Source organism: Crocodylus porosus, unplaced genomic scaffold (genome assembly GCF_001723895.1).
Source record: "Crocodylus porosus isolate Cpor-Errol unplaced genomic scaffold, CroPor_comp1, whole genome shotgun sequence".
Lineage (NCBI taxonomy): Eukaryota > Metazoa > Chordata > Crocodylia > Crocodylidae > Crocodylus > Crocodylus porosus.
In genome coordinates this window covers 89080237-89095573 of record NW_017728886.1, presented here as the reverse complement: position 1 = coordinate 89095573, position 15337 = coordinate 89080237, and the positions used below count along the sequence as shown (strand labels likewise).

The window sequence follows — 15337 nt, the reverse complement described above, 5'->3', positions numbered from 1 at the left end:
TCAGTTGAATTCCAGCTTCTGTAATCTGTATGAGAAAGGCTAGGGAGAAGCTGGGGGAGAGTCTGCGATTTAGTATAAGAAAAGCTGTGGCAAGGCTGGGCAAGGAAAAAAAGTCCTTGACAGTGTTTCTTTCTTATCGGGTGCAAGATGCAAGCTGTGCATTTCTAACAATACTCCATTTCTAACAAAAGTTCAGTTTTATGGGTGGTAGAGAGGCAGAATCACTGTTCCACTTTAACTTTGAGCTAAGAACATTTGTGGAATACATCATTTTTAAGTAAACTCTTTTAATCTTTTGATGACCTACTGTGAGCCATCACATGTAGTTTTCAACTGTAAAGTATCCCTGCTCTCCCCCAAACACCTATCTGATATTTTTTCCCCATGTTCTTTTTTTCTTCCCCCCATACAGTAATAAGTTTAGCTGATTTTTTTTTTCTTTCCATTTTTTTTGACTTATAAACATTGGTTTAATATTTAGGATTATGCTTGGTAGAAAAAGAAAGACACTTGCTTTTCCAAAGCAGTGCAATGATTTTTTTTTAAATTTGTTCAGAATCATATTGCTGTCTTTAAATAATTTGGGTGGAGGGCACTTGTCTTATCTACTTGTAGAGAAAAGCAGGAGGGTTAAAAACCTTCACCTTGGTGGTGTCATTTGGATTGCATAATGGAGTGCTAATTATAGGAAATACATGTATTCAGTGCAGTCTGGAATAAAAGAGCCTTATAAAATGAAGGGGGTTAACTGTGTGCTAACTTCTGAGAGGCATGTGTCTGTTTTGAAGTGTTATGTCCAATTCATTTGGAATAAAAATTACATTTCAGATAATCTTCAAGTAATTCATGTTTTCTTGAGGGGAGGAGATTCTTCCACTCTGCAACTTATACTTTGAAATATTACTTTACGAACAATTAAATATTGATCCATAGTCATCCAGTCAGTTTAGCTTATCCAAGGAAAATAGGAAACTTGCGGTGACATTTTTCTAAGTTTTTTTTTTTTCTTTGAAGTCTAAAATGTACCAGTTCAAAGAATGTTTCACTGAGGAATAAAGTGTATGCTTTATCAAAGCACTGACAAAAGTCCATTGCTTGGTAGAGCTTGCACTGGATACTGTGATGCTGCGGAGGGAAGGTGTTGTAGAAAGAACTAAAAATATCTTTTTTTTTAAAGAAAAGACTTGTGCTTTCATCCTTTTTGAATGTTTTGGTGCAGTCTCAGGGAAATTACTGGCTGTCGTTTTACAATTTTGCATGAATATATGAGTGCTTATTCTTTTTGTTTTTATAGTATTTGCACAAGCTTTTCAAAAGAGACCATCATAAAGGACAGAGATACCATGAGAAACAGATCAGCCTCTATGCTGAATATGATCGTCCAAACCTGCTCCCATTTCTGAGAGACAGCACGCACTGTCCATTAGAAAAGGTAAGCCAAACAAAGATCTAAAACATCTACCTTGACTGTATTCATCAGCATCTGGCTGAATTGCTAATTTTTGGGCTTGTGGTGTGCACATGTATGCAGGTATACCGCTACCCTCTAGTGGATCAACATGGAATTGCTACTTTGCCACCTTTAGTCCTTTTGCCTTAAAAATGATTCCTGACAGCTAGCTAAAAGTTTCTCCATTAGTTCAAATAGCAGAGTTTTGTGTGTTGTTGGAAAAGTTCTCTGCGATTTGTGTATAGCTTTATATATTGGCCATTCTGCATACATGCTATAGGTAGCAATGGCTACAAGCAATCAAGTACCGTATTTTCTTGTATACAACATGTACATTTCCCCTCAAAATCAACCCCCCAAAATTGCAACTTTTAAACAGGGAAGCTGATTTTTTTTCCTTAAAATAGGAACACACTGCTTTGATTCCTCTCCCACAGTGCAGGAACTCTTGTATTACTAACTATTCAGGTAGCCAAGGGAGTCAGTTGACTTAATAGCTTGTTGCCTTTATGGCTTACTACTCCAAAGGTGTTAACAATCATCTGTCCTTTTTAATGATGTACCAGTAATCTAGATAACCTTTCTTGAGACAGTTTTACTGTCTGCTAATTCCTGGTTTCTTCTATTTCACAGCTTTTTAGCTCTTTCCAAATAATTGGTTTCTGTGGGTGGACTTATCTCTAACAGTAGCTGGTACTTTAGTTAAGCAGTAAATGGAAGGAAAACGCTGCTAAAGATTAGGCTCCCTCTCTGCTCTCTACAAAAAAATCTTTTTTTTTTTTTATTCCACCTTTCAAAAACAAGGTGTATATTATAATCAGGAGTGTTATGTGATAAAGTACAGTGAGTGTATGTACACATGCTATTAATGCATAGTAATAAACTCCAGAGCAATTTGAGCTGGAGTCAACTACTCCTGGGCACAGTGGTTACATTTGTACCCAAGACCACAGCAATGTGAGCTGGGGTGGAGCAGTCCCGGGGTATTGGGAGTCAGCTCTGGGGTCCAGGTGGCGGCATCAGGCAGAGGAGTGGCTGCCAGGACGCAGGGGTCTGACCCCCAGCTGGCTGGGCTGACGAGGCACAATTTGTGCCTGGCAGTCGCTGTCTACACATGCATTTGGTCACAATGACCCTGTTGTACTGTCAGGGGCAGTTCTATCTTACAGCAGAGTTAATTAGTTTGCTACGTCTTAATACTATTGCACATCTAGGTGGTGATGCTTTACTGCAGAACTAAGTAGTCAACTCCGCAGTAAAGTGCATGTGTAGATGTACTCTATATTGTAAAGTTTTGGGCCAAGATTAACATTTTACTCTTAAAAGTAAGACAACTAAATTATAAGGAGATTCAGAAGCTAATGGCAATTGGGAAATAAAACCATTTTTTGTGCAGTGATTGCTTCTCTGCATAGTTGTAAATGATGGCTATGTTTGACCATGCCACCATCATGTTCCCTGCTGCTGTGTAGTTTCCCACTGTCGCAGACGTTCAGCATGGGCAGCCATTTTGCTGCCCTCATACTATAAACATAGCTGCATTTGGGTATACAGGTTTCCCTCGCTTTATACTGTACATGTGTTCCCTGAAAAAAGCATATAACTTGAATTCACGTAAAGGGAACCTACTTACAATGTAACAAATAGGGATATGTTCCAAGACCTTGACTGACCCCCAGACCCATTTCTACCACTTTTACAAGACAGTTTTGGTACTTGCCAACAGAGGGCAGTACACACAACCACAGGGCACTATCATAATGGAGATGGTGACTAGAGAAACACAAGCTGTAGACAACGAGCGAGGAGCGCAGTTCCACACGGGAGACTGTATTTTGGTGCATGTCACTCCCACAATGCACCACACAAAGCAGCTGACTGCAGGCTTCTGCCACACGGATCGCATACGAGTGAATTTACCTCGCACATAACGAATTTTTGGTATAAAAATGGTCCTCACATAAGAGCAAATTTGCATGTACAGAACCCACATAAAGTGAGAGAAGCCTGTAATTAGTTTTTGCAAATATGTGAAACCGTGGGTTTGGCTCGTACCTGGGAGACTTTGGACTTAAAGGCGCTAAACCAAAAAAATCACATTAATGTTCAGATGAACTGTGCACACCTGCCTCCAGTCTTTTACTTCCTGACTGAATCTTGCCAATGAAGCATTAGATTTTAATGCCCAGAGCAAAACTCAGAGCTGCTGCGTGAGAAAAGCTAACAGTCCTAACTTAGGATTCTGACTGATTTGTATGACTGTGGTTAAGAGAAGACAGGCCGTGGAAGCTTTATTTAAATAAATGAGCTATTCTCTTTTTCGCCTCACAGAGATGCAAAATAGCCCTGCATTAATGTATATATTCCACAGTCCTTTAGCCACAATGACTTCATGAGCGTTTTCAGAGAAAAAACACAAAGGGAGCTTGTGGATGCTGAGAGTGTTGGCTGAGATTGTTCACTGAAGACTATGCTTGTACTGCTTCATTATGCCTCACTTTTTTGAAGGAAAATCTATGGCTAAATTTAATCCTGAACAGATTCCCTGAATAAGGGTTTAAAATTCAATTATAGGCTATTTCTTCAGTTTGAGTTGTATTTGTAGTATTTCCATAGAACTAGATCTTCTTATTTTTCTTTCTTTCTTTTTTTTTGATGTGGTCCACGTATTACTACTTTTTGTCAAAAATCTTGGCCTTGAGTTTTAGTTCAGAGTAATGTACAGTATCTGAATCACCAGTGTCTGTTGGCTTATATATTCAGGAGGTCTTGAAACCCTAAAAACATTCATGGACATGCTTAAGTATACAATAGCTAGAGGCATGTATGTTATGATGACCAGAAGTTCAAAGGTTTACTTCACTAAGCAGATTACTGTAAGCTTGTCCTCTACCAATTTATGCAAATAATCATTTGATAGAACAAATTTTATTGCAGCACCCAATGAACTCTCGTAGCTAACTGAATGGTCTACACTTCTTATGACTTTTGCAAAGAATGCATTTAAATTAAATTCTTCAGAGAAAGCTGTTAAGGCATATTCCATTAATAAACCACATTTGGGGAAATCTGTATTAATTCACTTGCTTTAAATAACATACAAATATCTGTGTCCATAAAAGATTATGGTAGATGGATTTTTTTTTAATACCCTGTTTCTCTGCCACATATTTATTTCACTAAAGGGAATTTAGCTTGGTCAATGCTATGCTGCTTTGATCAATGATAAGTAATTTTTTTTTACTTAACAGGCTGAAGAAGTTGCTTTCTTCAGGACCGAGTGATAAGATTAATCTGTAATGTTACCTAGTACATATGAGAGAGAAAAAGCCTTAGGAACCCCCAGTACTCCACAAACATTCCCTAACAAAAACTCAAAACACTCTATGAGGCCAGTGAATATTTTTATACTTGTGCTATAAAAGCCCTGGTAGCTTTTAAATGACTTGCACAAATAAATATTATTTCAGGTTTGCCAGTTAAACAACGCTAAACTCCTTATCATGGGTTTTAACCACTGGACCACATTTCCTTTGTGGCATTGTGGTAGTGTCTACTTAATCCTGTCCTCTACTCTTCCCAAACAAAAAATAAGCATGGAACCTAGGTGGAATACTGGCTCACTTGAGATGAAAGAAGTCTTTGCCATGTACTTACGCAAAGATTTGACCCATTTTCTCTAAATGGCTGTCCCAGCCACCCAGCTCTTAGCGTGTGTAGACATGAAGTTATCCATCCTGGACTGCTCTTGCTTTGCTTTCATCCACATTCCCTCCTTCCTGTGGCAGCCCTTCCCCCTTCCTTTTGGTCAGTTAGCTCTTGACTACCTTGGGATGCTCCCGAGTAGCATCAACATGCACACGGTACTGCTCTTGGTGAGCCGCTTTCTAAATTGAAAACAGTGTAGCTGCAGCAGGAGGGCAAACTGGCAGAGTTAACACACCTGATGTACCCTCAGGGAGTTACCTTGCTTCTGATTTAAGGGAGCAGTGTTCCCAGAGTAGCACAGCATGCTTGAGAAGGCTGGTATGAAACATAGATTTTTGCTGTGTGGATATGGCCTGAGCCGCCTTGGGAAATGTTTCTGAGAATTGCAGCACTGTAAAGTTTGAAGTTGTTTAAACAAAAATTTTGACAATAACTTATTTCCAAAGTAGTTTTCTAGTTCCAGAAAGAGCCAGGACACTCGAAGAATACATCTTCTCTATTAAAGAAAACTATGTTAACTCTTATCCTCCACTTGACACATTGTTGCAGGAGCTAAATATCTGTATGCAAAGCTATATATACAAGATGGATGGCATTTCCTAACCCTTGAGGGTGATTTTTTAAGTCGGCCACAGCCAGGTTTTCATTTCTATACATGCAAAACATTTTCACATAAGTTTTGAGCACTGTCACTTACATGCATAAATTGGTGATGCCCAGCTAGGACGCTGTCGCATTCTGGCATGCTTACAGATCCTTTCAAAGGTGCCATGGGGTGCCATGCAATGTTAGCACTGTTAAGTGGCCAAACATGATTCACAAGATAAATCCAGAGATTTCAGATTGGAATCCATAGTTTCAAAATCAACCTGACTTCTTGTGATCTAAGTTCTTAGCAACAGAAGAATTGCTCTAGTACTTTTCTGCACTCAAAATGAGTGAAAAGTAAGAGCTGGCATTTTCTGAGGGGTGCCTTAAGTCTAACAAAAAATACCTCGCATCTGACAAGAGAGACCTGAACTCTAACAAGGTTGAGAACCATCAGCCTAAATGAAAAGGTTTGCATTGAGAGAGTATGCGTTCATGGGATGGGGGGGGTGAGTGGATGGGCAGGGCTGGGGGGTGGGGGTCCACATGCCTACTCAAGTGAGTTTTTTTCCATGCACATCTGGTCACACATTGCAGTAACAATAGTGTATGCAAAGACTATGTGGAAATCACGGGGTTACAAGTTTTGGAGGCTTTGCTGTACAGTACTATTCCAGAAGTGGAAAGTAATGGAAATGGGAAGAATGCTACATGTGGGCAGTGCAATCATAGCTTTTAAGTCAAAGCAAAAGAGAGAACTGCATTATAATGAAAATCCCTTAATCTCCAAAATAGTTTACATTTTCTACATATGTTTTGATTGGAAAGAAGATAGAGAAAAGGGAAATGACCAAGGCAGAAAATACACAGTCAGTACCTGGTTGCAGTAACAGCTTCTAAGGGCAATAATGGCCTACCACCAACATTTCACCAGGGAACATTTTCCCTAGAATGTATTCAAATGACAGTTCCTACAATAGCAGTGAGCACCTAGCAGTGAGCTGTAATATACAACCACGGCACTGACACATTACTACTAACAGGTGTCAGTAGGTTTCATTATTGAATTTGAATTTGCCATCACTGATGCATCCGCAATTATGCTTGTCCCACCTTTAGCCCTTCAGACAGGAAAAGAACAGCAATATGCAATTTCCCACTACTTTTCTGTTCCATTTTTAGCAGCTTTGAATATCACATGTAAATTGTACAAACACATTGATTCATAGCATATAATGCTATGCTGGCCAAACAGAAATGTCTTTAATAAAAACAACTTTTAGGCCAAGGCACTTTAATTCCTGTGCAATTTCAGAAATATGTTTATACCAAAGAAACTGGGAGCAAAGTATTTATGTTCTCTGTTTTTCCTCTAGAGGGAGCATTGAAGGCAAGTTCTGGAAATATTGAATGCCTGTTTGTTGTTTTGTTTGGGGTTTTTGGAGTTTGGGGTATTTTTTTTTTCCCCTTCTCAGTGAGAAAGACTGTCAGCTGCATTGGTGAACCCTTATTTCCTACCTTACTTTACTATATATATAGAAAAGTAAGGGGGGAAATATATGTAGTATCGTGTACGTGTGTGTGTGTGTAGTATTTGTCTGTCTTTCTGTCTCTCAGCTCCTTCTTACCCTCAACGCAGAGCTATTTGAGAAGGGGAAAGGACACTTCATGTCAGATAGAAGTGTGGGTTAATTAATTAATATATATGTATATAGGTAGATAGATATAGGTATATATCTATAGATAGATATATATTTCTCTTGGAACTAAATTCCTAGCTGGCTTGTGTTTTATTGTAGCTCCCCACTGATATATGTGCTTACTGCACCCTGTTACGCAAGCAGAGACATTGGCTGTAAACTGAATAAACTTCTACTGGTTCATCCTCTACCCCTTTCTCTGAAAGGGTGAAAGAAAATCTTATTTTTATATGCTTGCCTCTTATTATGGCTTACTCTTTTTTCAACTCATTCAGTCATTTTCAAATACATTCTCTTTTGCCTCCTTTTACATATGTACTTGCAATTGTGTTCTCTTCTTTCTGCCTGCTGATTAGTGCCAGTAACTTTCTTTAGTCCTGGGTATGGAAGAGGAGAAGCTGCTGCTACTTCTCTTAGTTGACCCTTAGGAAGGCTTAGTGTTAGTAACCTATAGCCAGTACCTTACTTTTCATAGGCTGCCAAATGTGGTATATGGAGAGCCTGCTGGATCTCCTACATGTATCTAGCTGCTGAACTGCACGGAAGTCCTTAAATAGTAGTAGTAGTAATACTTGTATGTCTTCATTAATATTACTTTTCTATGCAAGCCTTTGGACTTCAGAGGTCAAGGGAAGGGAAAGGACCCTGAGAGAATCTCTGTATTATGGTGTGGTCTGTGTAAGGGGGTAGGATGATTTGGATGATGCCTGTCGCTGGCATGTGAGTTTGCGAGGATGTTCCTCATTCTGAATCCTTGGCTTAACACTGACTGAAATATGAACAGCCAACCTCTGGAAACCCCCAGATTAATGAAAATGAATCATAGGGAAAGACATGCCAAAAAGATTCTTCCTTTAATTAATTCCCATGGATCTGCCAGTGTGCATTGGAAAGATATGCTGTTTTCCAGCTGGGTAATGAATCTTCAGAGAAAAGTATCTTTTGGCCTTTAACTTTTTTTTTAATACATTTTATGTCATGGATCTCCACGTTCACTATTTTCCTCCCTCTACAATTTAAGGCTCTTGAGATCTGCCAGCAGAGGAACTTTGTAGAAGAGACAGTCTATCTTTTAAGTAAGTAACTTCTTTTGCAATAAGCTGCATTGCCTTTTTAATCTCGTTACAAAGTTATGTTGGGGAACTGTGTGATGCATTGGATATGGTCATTTTACATGTTTATTCTCCTAGAAACACAGTTGTTATGTAATCAATAGAACTGTCTAACATGATTTAATAAAATACTGGGTTATTTATTGTATTTCACATCATGAATTGAATACTGTACTTGCTTTAAAACAAAACAAGCTCTAGCAGAAGCAAGGCTCTGTCCTGATTTTCTTCCCTCCTCAGCTCATTTCTTTGTTTTGCTTGCAACCTTGGAACCTTTAATTCCTGCACCTGTCCTGCAGGGAAAATTAACGGTTTTATTTTTATAACACATTTTTGTTGAATAAATCCAGTTTCCTCAGCAGTAAAGGGAACCCACTCCAGGATGGAAGGAATGATAAGGCGTTGGGTTTGTGCATGTGTGTATCTGGACTGTGGTACATAGAACAGAAAGCAGCGTCATGGTTTACCTGAAATAATAGGGAAGATATGGTGCAATTGGGCATAGAGAGGAAACTCTGCATTCAGAAGAGATTCACAGTTTACTCAATACAACGGATGGTTCAGTCCGTGGTAATCCAAGTATTTTATAGTCATTGTAATTCAATTTTGCTTGGGTATCTGAATTTCTTCATTGCTGGCTTTAATTTTCAAGAATTGAGGTGCAAGGAGAGTAGGAGGGGATTGAGAGTAACTAACAGTGTGATTTCCTGCAAAGCAGTAACATGTTTGTGCAAGACCTGTCACATTTAAGAGATTCAGGGGAATTAGAGTAGATAATTTCAACAGTGATAAAGTCTGTAATGAAGGGTATTTAAAACAAGACTTGACCATCATGCACAGACTTTCATAACAATGACAGTTAAGCTTTGATTTTTTTTTTTTTTAAGTTGTTGGGTGGCTAGAACAAATGTTTAAATCAGTGGGAGATATGGACATTCAGCATCAGGCCCATTTCTACTTAATGAGCGTATACACATTCTCTCTCTCTGCATGTGTGTGTGAGTAATAGTTTATATAAAGTGATAGTTCACAAAACAAAACAACTCCCTCTGCTCTCTTAGCCCTGATTCAGCAAAAAGCATGTGCTCTTATATCCCTTTGATTGAACCAGGGTTTGAGCACATAGTTAAAACATAGCTTGAATATGAGAAGGAAGTGAGGCCTCTGCTGAAGTGCCTGCATGAATTAGGCTCTAAGACTTCATCCTATGTTCATTAATTAACCAGGACAATTATCAGCAATACAGATTCTTATCAAGGGATGGTTTTCTATCTAGCTTAAAATTTAATTCCCTTATTTTTTTCTTCTAGGCAGAATGGGTAATAGCCGCAGTGCCCTGAAGATGATAATGGAGGAATTGCACGATGTAGATAAAGCTATTGAATTTGCCAAGGAGCAAGATGATGGAGAACTATGGGAAGATCTCATTTTATATTCCATCGACAAACCACGTAAGCAAAAGAGGCTCCAGGTCGTGCTGTGTGATAAAATGTTGCAGTGGAAGACTGTTAGAAGTTAAACTGTTATTGTGCGTGGCAAAAAGGATATATTCACATTGTTTTGGGAACTGTGCCAGATTGCACAGTGCAGCAGGGTATATTGCAGTGTAATAATTTTTAATGCTGAGGAAAAAAAATCCTCCAGTACCACAATGCCTGAAGGTAATAAAAGGCAAATGCCACACTATTTGGTGCTGTCCTGCTGCCTGGCAGTATGTATATTGTTACCTACAAAATTTCATGAAATAATATATCTTTCAAGTTTATATCCAAGTGAGGCTATATTTTATCTCCTCAAAATTGACTTTCAGACTACGTTGGTAGGAAGTTATAGCTTTTGCATGCATTATATAAACAGGAGAGGTGGCATATACATTCTCAACTGTCAAAGTAAAGATCATCCTAGAACTTTTGGGGGTTTTTTTCAGATTAATTGTGATAGGTTCTTGTATATCTGTCTTTGTCTCTTCTCCCCCTGTCTTCCCCCCCTCCTCCCCAACCCTCCCAACTGAGTGCAAACAGAAGGTGTATAAGCTTATTGTGTGTCAAATGCCTGCCTGCCTTCCCCATTCATCTGCTCCTAGTTTAGGGGTAAGCTTCATGTATGAATGAGGAGAACGTTATCACTGAACATTTAAGTCAGCTTGAGCGTTTGTCCCTCTTCTGGGACACCAAAGATTATAGAACTGTTTTTCTTTTCTGCCAGGGCCCAGATGGTTGGCAGAATTAGCACAGCAACATTTGGCCACAGTTCAGACCAGAATGTGAAGTCCTTACCTTTTCTTAGACCCCGTACACAGTACATTTATGCCGCGATTAACATTTTAATCACAGGATAAATGACAAGGCTACTACATGTCTGTCCAATTTAAGGAGCCATAAAATGGGAAACTACCCATAAAATTGTTCCACATATAATGTAGAACAGTTTTATAGCTGGTTTGTATGGCACCTTAAATTGAACATCCGTTGATTGTCAGCTCAAATCTGAAATTGGCCTGAGTGCAGTCCCTGTCAAGCCCATAATCCTGTTCTGAAGTGCTCTGATGGCTTGGTTCCATGGCCTGAGCTGATAATCAGCCGATTGTCTGCTCCAGACCTATGTGCATCCACTTTCAGTTTGCCAGTGCTGGGATTAAGATCTTGGGATCCCTTTGCGCTGGCAGGTAGGGTACAATTGGGATCTGATCCCATGCATGTGTGGCATGGCAGGAGGCACAGTTTTTGGGATCAGGGTCAGATCCCATAGTGCATTTAAACTGAATATCTGCCTTAACCTCTTAGAGATGAATTCGGTGTTCTCAAGTAGTGTGCTTGATTCATATTGTAAAGAAAATCGTTGTTGATCATGACACTAGTTTGGCACACATACTTTTGATCTCAGGACATTAGTCTTTAAAGACTATGGCCATCTGAAAACCGTATACTTGCTGGGCAGGGCAACCATTCATTGCATAGCTTCAGACATGCTACCCCCACATAACTAGAATTAGTGTACCCATGTTTACGCAATAGTAGGGGAGAGGGATAGATTATTTTGGTACTGCCACTCAGCAGTGCAAATGAGTGCATCGTCACAGATCTCGCTCCCCTGCTATCAGCTGGATTTCATGGTTAGTGTACATGAAGCAACGTGGTGTGTTTTGGGGTGACTGGCGCTTAGTAGGTTAAGTTTGTAGCTACTGTTCTGCATTCTCAGATTTTATTTTTTTTAAAAAATCTGGGAATTTATTCAGTGTTTATCTTTGAAACATAAAAACCGGAATGAAATCAAAATAAAAGGGAAAAAAATCAGTTTAAATCAGGGAAAAATTGGTGGTGAGGGAGGAAGGGAGTAAAGCTGGGACTACGGAAGGGGTGGGGGGCCGCTTGGCCCATTGAGAGTCAAGAGCCCATTGGCCACTTCCAGGGCTGCAGCAGTGAGTAAAGCGAGGGGAACTGTCAGTGGGGGCGGGGTGGGGGGAGTATGGCTCTTGCTGCTACTTGTCCCCTGGGAGGGCTGTGCGCTGAGGGGCCTGTGCTGGGCTCTTCCCAGGGGGCACGTGCCCCCGGATCAATGGCAGGAAGCACATGGCACTGTGCCCTGCCTTTCTTCCCTGGCTGCATTTGTGCCCCTCTCCCCTGGTGCAGCAGCCTGCTGCTGGGCTGCCCTGGCATTTGTGGGGAAGGGGAGTGGCACATGGCTGGATGCAGAGCGGGGAGACCCAACCCTGGCACCAGCAGCTCCCACCCCACCCGGGATCAGAGCCAGGAGCCCCATGCCCCCAGGCAGTGTCTCCAGCCACCCTCCCCTGACCCCCACATAGCCACTGCCACCTCCTGTCCCTCATATCACATGTAGCAACCACTACCGCCCCCCTCCCACCTGACATCCAGAAACCTGTGCCTCAGCTAACTGGCACTTTCAGCTTATCAGCACCACCCATTTTTCAGTTCAAATCTCTGTTAACGGGCACGAGTGGGAATGGGCCATTCCCTACTCATGCTGTTTAACAGGGATTTGAACTGAAAAATGGATGTAAATCAGTAAAAACTGAATGACTTCAAAAAAAAATCAGGGAATTTATCAGTGAAAATTGGTAAGAATGGAGAATGCGAAACACTATTTGTAATGTACCTGTGGCCTAAATGAACAGGAGCTGGATTGGAGTAAAAACCTCGAGCTCAGCTTCTAGAATTTTATCTGTCTTCTGGGCCTGCACAGTCAGTTAGGTAGCCGTGCTCTGTTATTTGGGTCAGGACAGAGATATTGTGTCTCAAATTACTCTCCTCTCCTTGTTTCATGTAGCCAGTTGATTAGCCAAAAATTCAGAGTGGGGATGGAGGAAAAACACACTGTGCGCGCTTAGTCACATGGGCAAAATCTAACTGGAATTAATTGAAGGGCCTGAAAATGTCTTAATATCTTATCCTGTACTTGAAAAACAATTGTACTGAAACTTCAACTTCTTCTATGTGATGAGGTTTCCTGAAACCTTCACGTTCTAAATTAAACTTCTAACTTAAATTGCATGCATGTAATACGTTGTTTTCTTTTGAGTTCTCGCACCAATCTATACTCTGGGATTTGCTTTCCAGAGTCTCAAAGACAATCTTTAAGAAGCAGTTAGTCATGTATGTCATTGTCTTTCCTTCTTGAAGAGAGATGTATACAAGTAAAGGTGGTTTCCTACAAAAAATGCATGAAAAAGGCTTAACATAGGCATTATGGCAATTCTGTCAAAATCAGGTGAATGTTGCGGGTTTTGTCAAAACACGTTTGAATTGGGTATCTTATTGGAAGTTAATTTTGCCATTTTTCTGCCTGTCTCTTTCTGCAGCTTTTATTACTGGCCTGTTAAACAACATTGGAACTCATGTTTACCCCATTCTTTTAATTCACCGTATTAAAGAAGGCATGGAGATTCCTAATTTGAGAGACTCACTGGTGAAAATTCTTCAGGATTACAACTTGCAGGTAACTTCCTTATTTTCTCTTTGCCTCAGTGATAATCATCCTCAGCACTTGTAGAACATTTTTGTTTTTGAACATTCTGCGAAGATAGCGGGCTAATCAAGAAGCAACAACTTGCTTTTGTATTTAGACGTTTCTATTGCGACACTCCATGATCAAAACCCAGTTTCACTATTTGTGAAACCTTAATCAAGATTTTAGAAATGACAGTCAGGTCTTCTTCATAGTGAGCTTTTGTGGTTCCATGCAACTCTTATCTCTCTTCTATCTTCTCTACCAGTGGTCTCCAAACTTTTTTGATCGTGCACCCCTATCAGTAAAAAATTTTTGAGCACGCACTCCCAATATATGTATATTTATATAAATATAAATAGAAGTTGTAGTATTTTCTTCTCGTACCCCAATGGATCATCTTGCACACCCCACTTTGGAGACCACTGTTCTACACCCTGGCTAGAAAGTAGAATAGGAGGGACCCTAGGTTATTTTATGCAAACCTATGCCTATTTATTCATGTCTGTGAGATCTCCCTGTGCCAACTGTTCTATTTGTTCTGTCCCAGATGAGTCAGAGGGTTGTGAACTTAAAGGGGACTTCACTGGGTTACAGCACTTCACTATTATATGTGAAAAAATGTTTCAGTTGGTTTGCTTGGCTGCCAGTTTCCTGAAATTCGCTGCATAAAGAAATGTGCTACTTTGCTTGTGCTTTTGGGGGACAGAGTTCCAGATACGTTCCGATGTATGTGTAATACATACCTGAGCCTGACACTCAATTGATTTTTATTTGCTATGCATAATGGCCTAAAAAACCCCAGAAGGTCCCTGTCTACTACTGTGGGCACAGTAACGTTGTTTAAAGTAACAATAGAAGCAAATAGTGAAAAAACTGAATTCCCAATGGCATTTTGAAACCAAAACTCTGTCCTTTGAAAGTCATTGCTCCCACCTGCCTCTGCCCTATTCAGTCCTAAGCTTCTGAAAGGCAGGCCCTAGAAAGTTTAATGATCAGGAGTCCTTATTATTTCAAGCCAAAGATAGATAAATGCACTATAGGCACTCAGAAAAAAATTTCAGTTGCCTGTTGCATCAAAGGGGAACCAGTTTGAGCATACATTGACTACCATTAGGCCAGTATGGCATGGGGAGAGCCAGTCTTTTGAATAGGTGGATCATTATCATTTTAAAACTCTTTTGTTTAATAACATAGACTTTTAAATAATGGCCATGTACAAGCATTACATCTGTGCTGGGAGAGAGGCTTCTCTCCCAGCACAGAGAGACTATGTAGCCTTTCAAGTACTTCTTTGCAGGAAAAAAATGGCTGTTCTGCAACCAAATTCTTCCTTCAGCCAGGAAGTTATTGCCCCCTCCTGTGTGGGGAAAAGACCACCTAACCCCTTAACACTGGGCAGGGGCTCTTCTGTGGTGGGAAACCTCTTGGAGCCTGGAAGGGTTCCAGACATGGGAGAATGCATGTGCATTCCTGGTCCCTGGGCTTTAATTGCCATCCTTACTTCCCAGCTGGGTGGCAGAGGTAGGGATTGCAAAACCACAGGGCCTGGGAACCAGAGCCAGAGAAACTATCCCTGCTGGCTTTAAATGTCTCATATGCTGCCCAGCTGAGCAGTACTCACAACTTAAAAGCTGGGAAGCTAGGATCTGGCGTTTAGGGCCTGGTGTTGAGGAAGCTGTCTCCGGTCCTGTTTCTCTATGCCTCTGGCTGCATGCAAGGTGACTTAAAACCCAGAGGACAATACCCAGCCTGCCCCCTTCCTGGCAGGGAAGAGGACAGGGTGTCCATTAACAGGGTCCCCTAAAGCTGGG

At 40.5% G+C, this 15337-nt stretch overlaps 1 protein-coding gene across 4 annotated transcripts in view; it reads left to right on the top strand.

Moving 5' to 3' along the window:
* VPS41 (VPS41, HOPS complex subunit) overlaps positions 1–15337 on the top strand; it is a 154315-nt gene that overhangs the window by 119129 nt on the left and 19849 nt on the right. For all 4 annotated transcript variants that reach the window (XM_019538980.1, XM_019538963.1, XM_019538970.1 and 1 more), the window contains 4 exons: positions 1295–1432; positions 8468–8522; positions 9869–10009; positions 13378–13514. In XM_019538980.1, coding sequence (XP_019394525.1) covers positions 1295–1432; positions 8468–8522; positions 9869–10009; positions 13378–13514 — 471 coding nt within the window. The remainder of the gene's footprint in view (positions 1–1294; positions 1433–8467; positions 8523–9868; positions 10010–13377; positions 13515–15337) is intronic.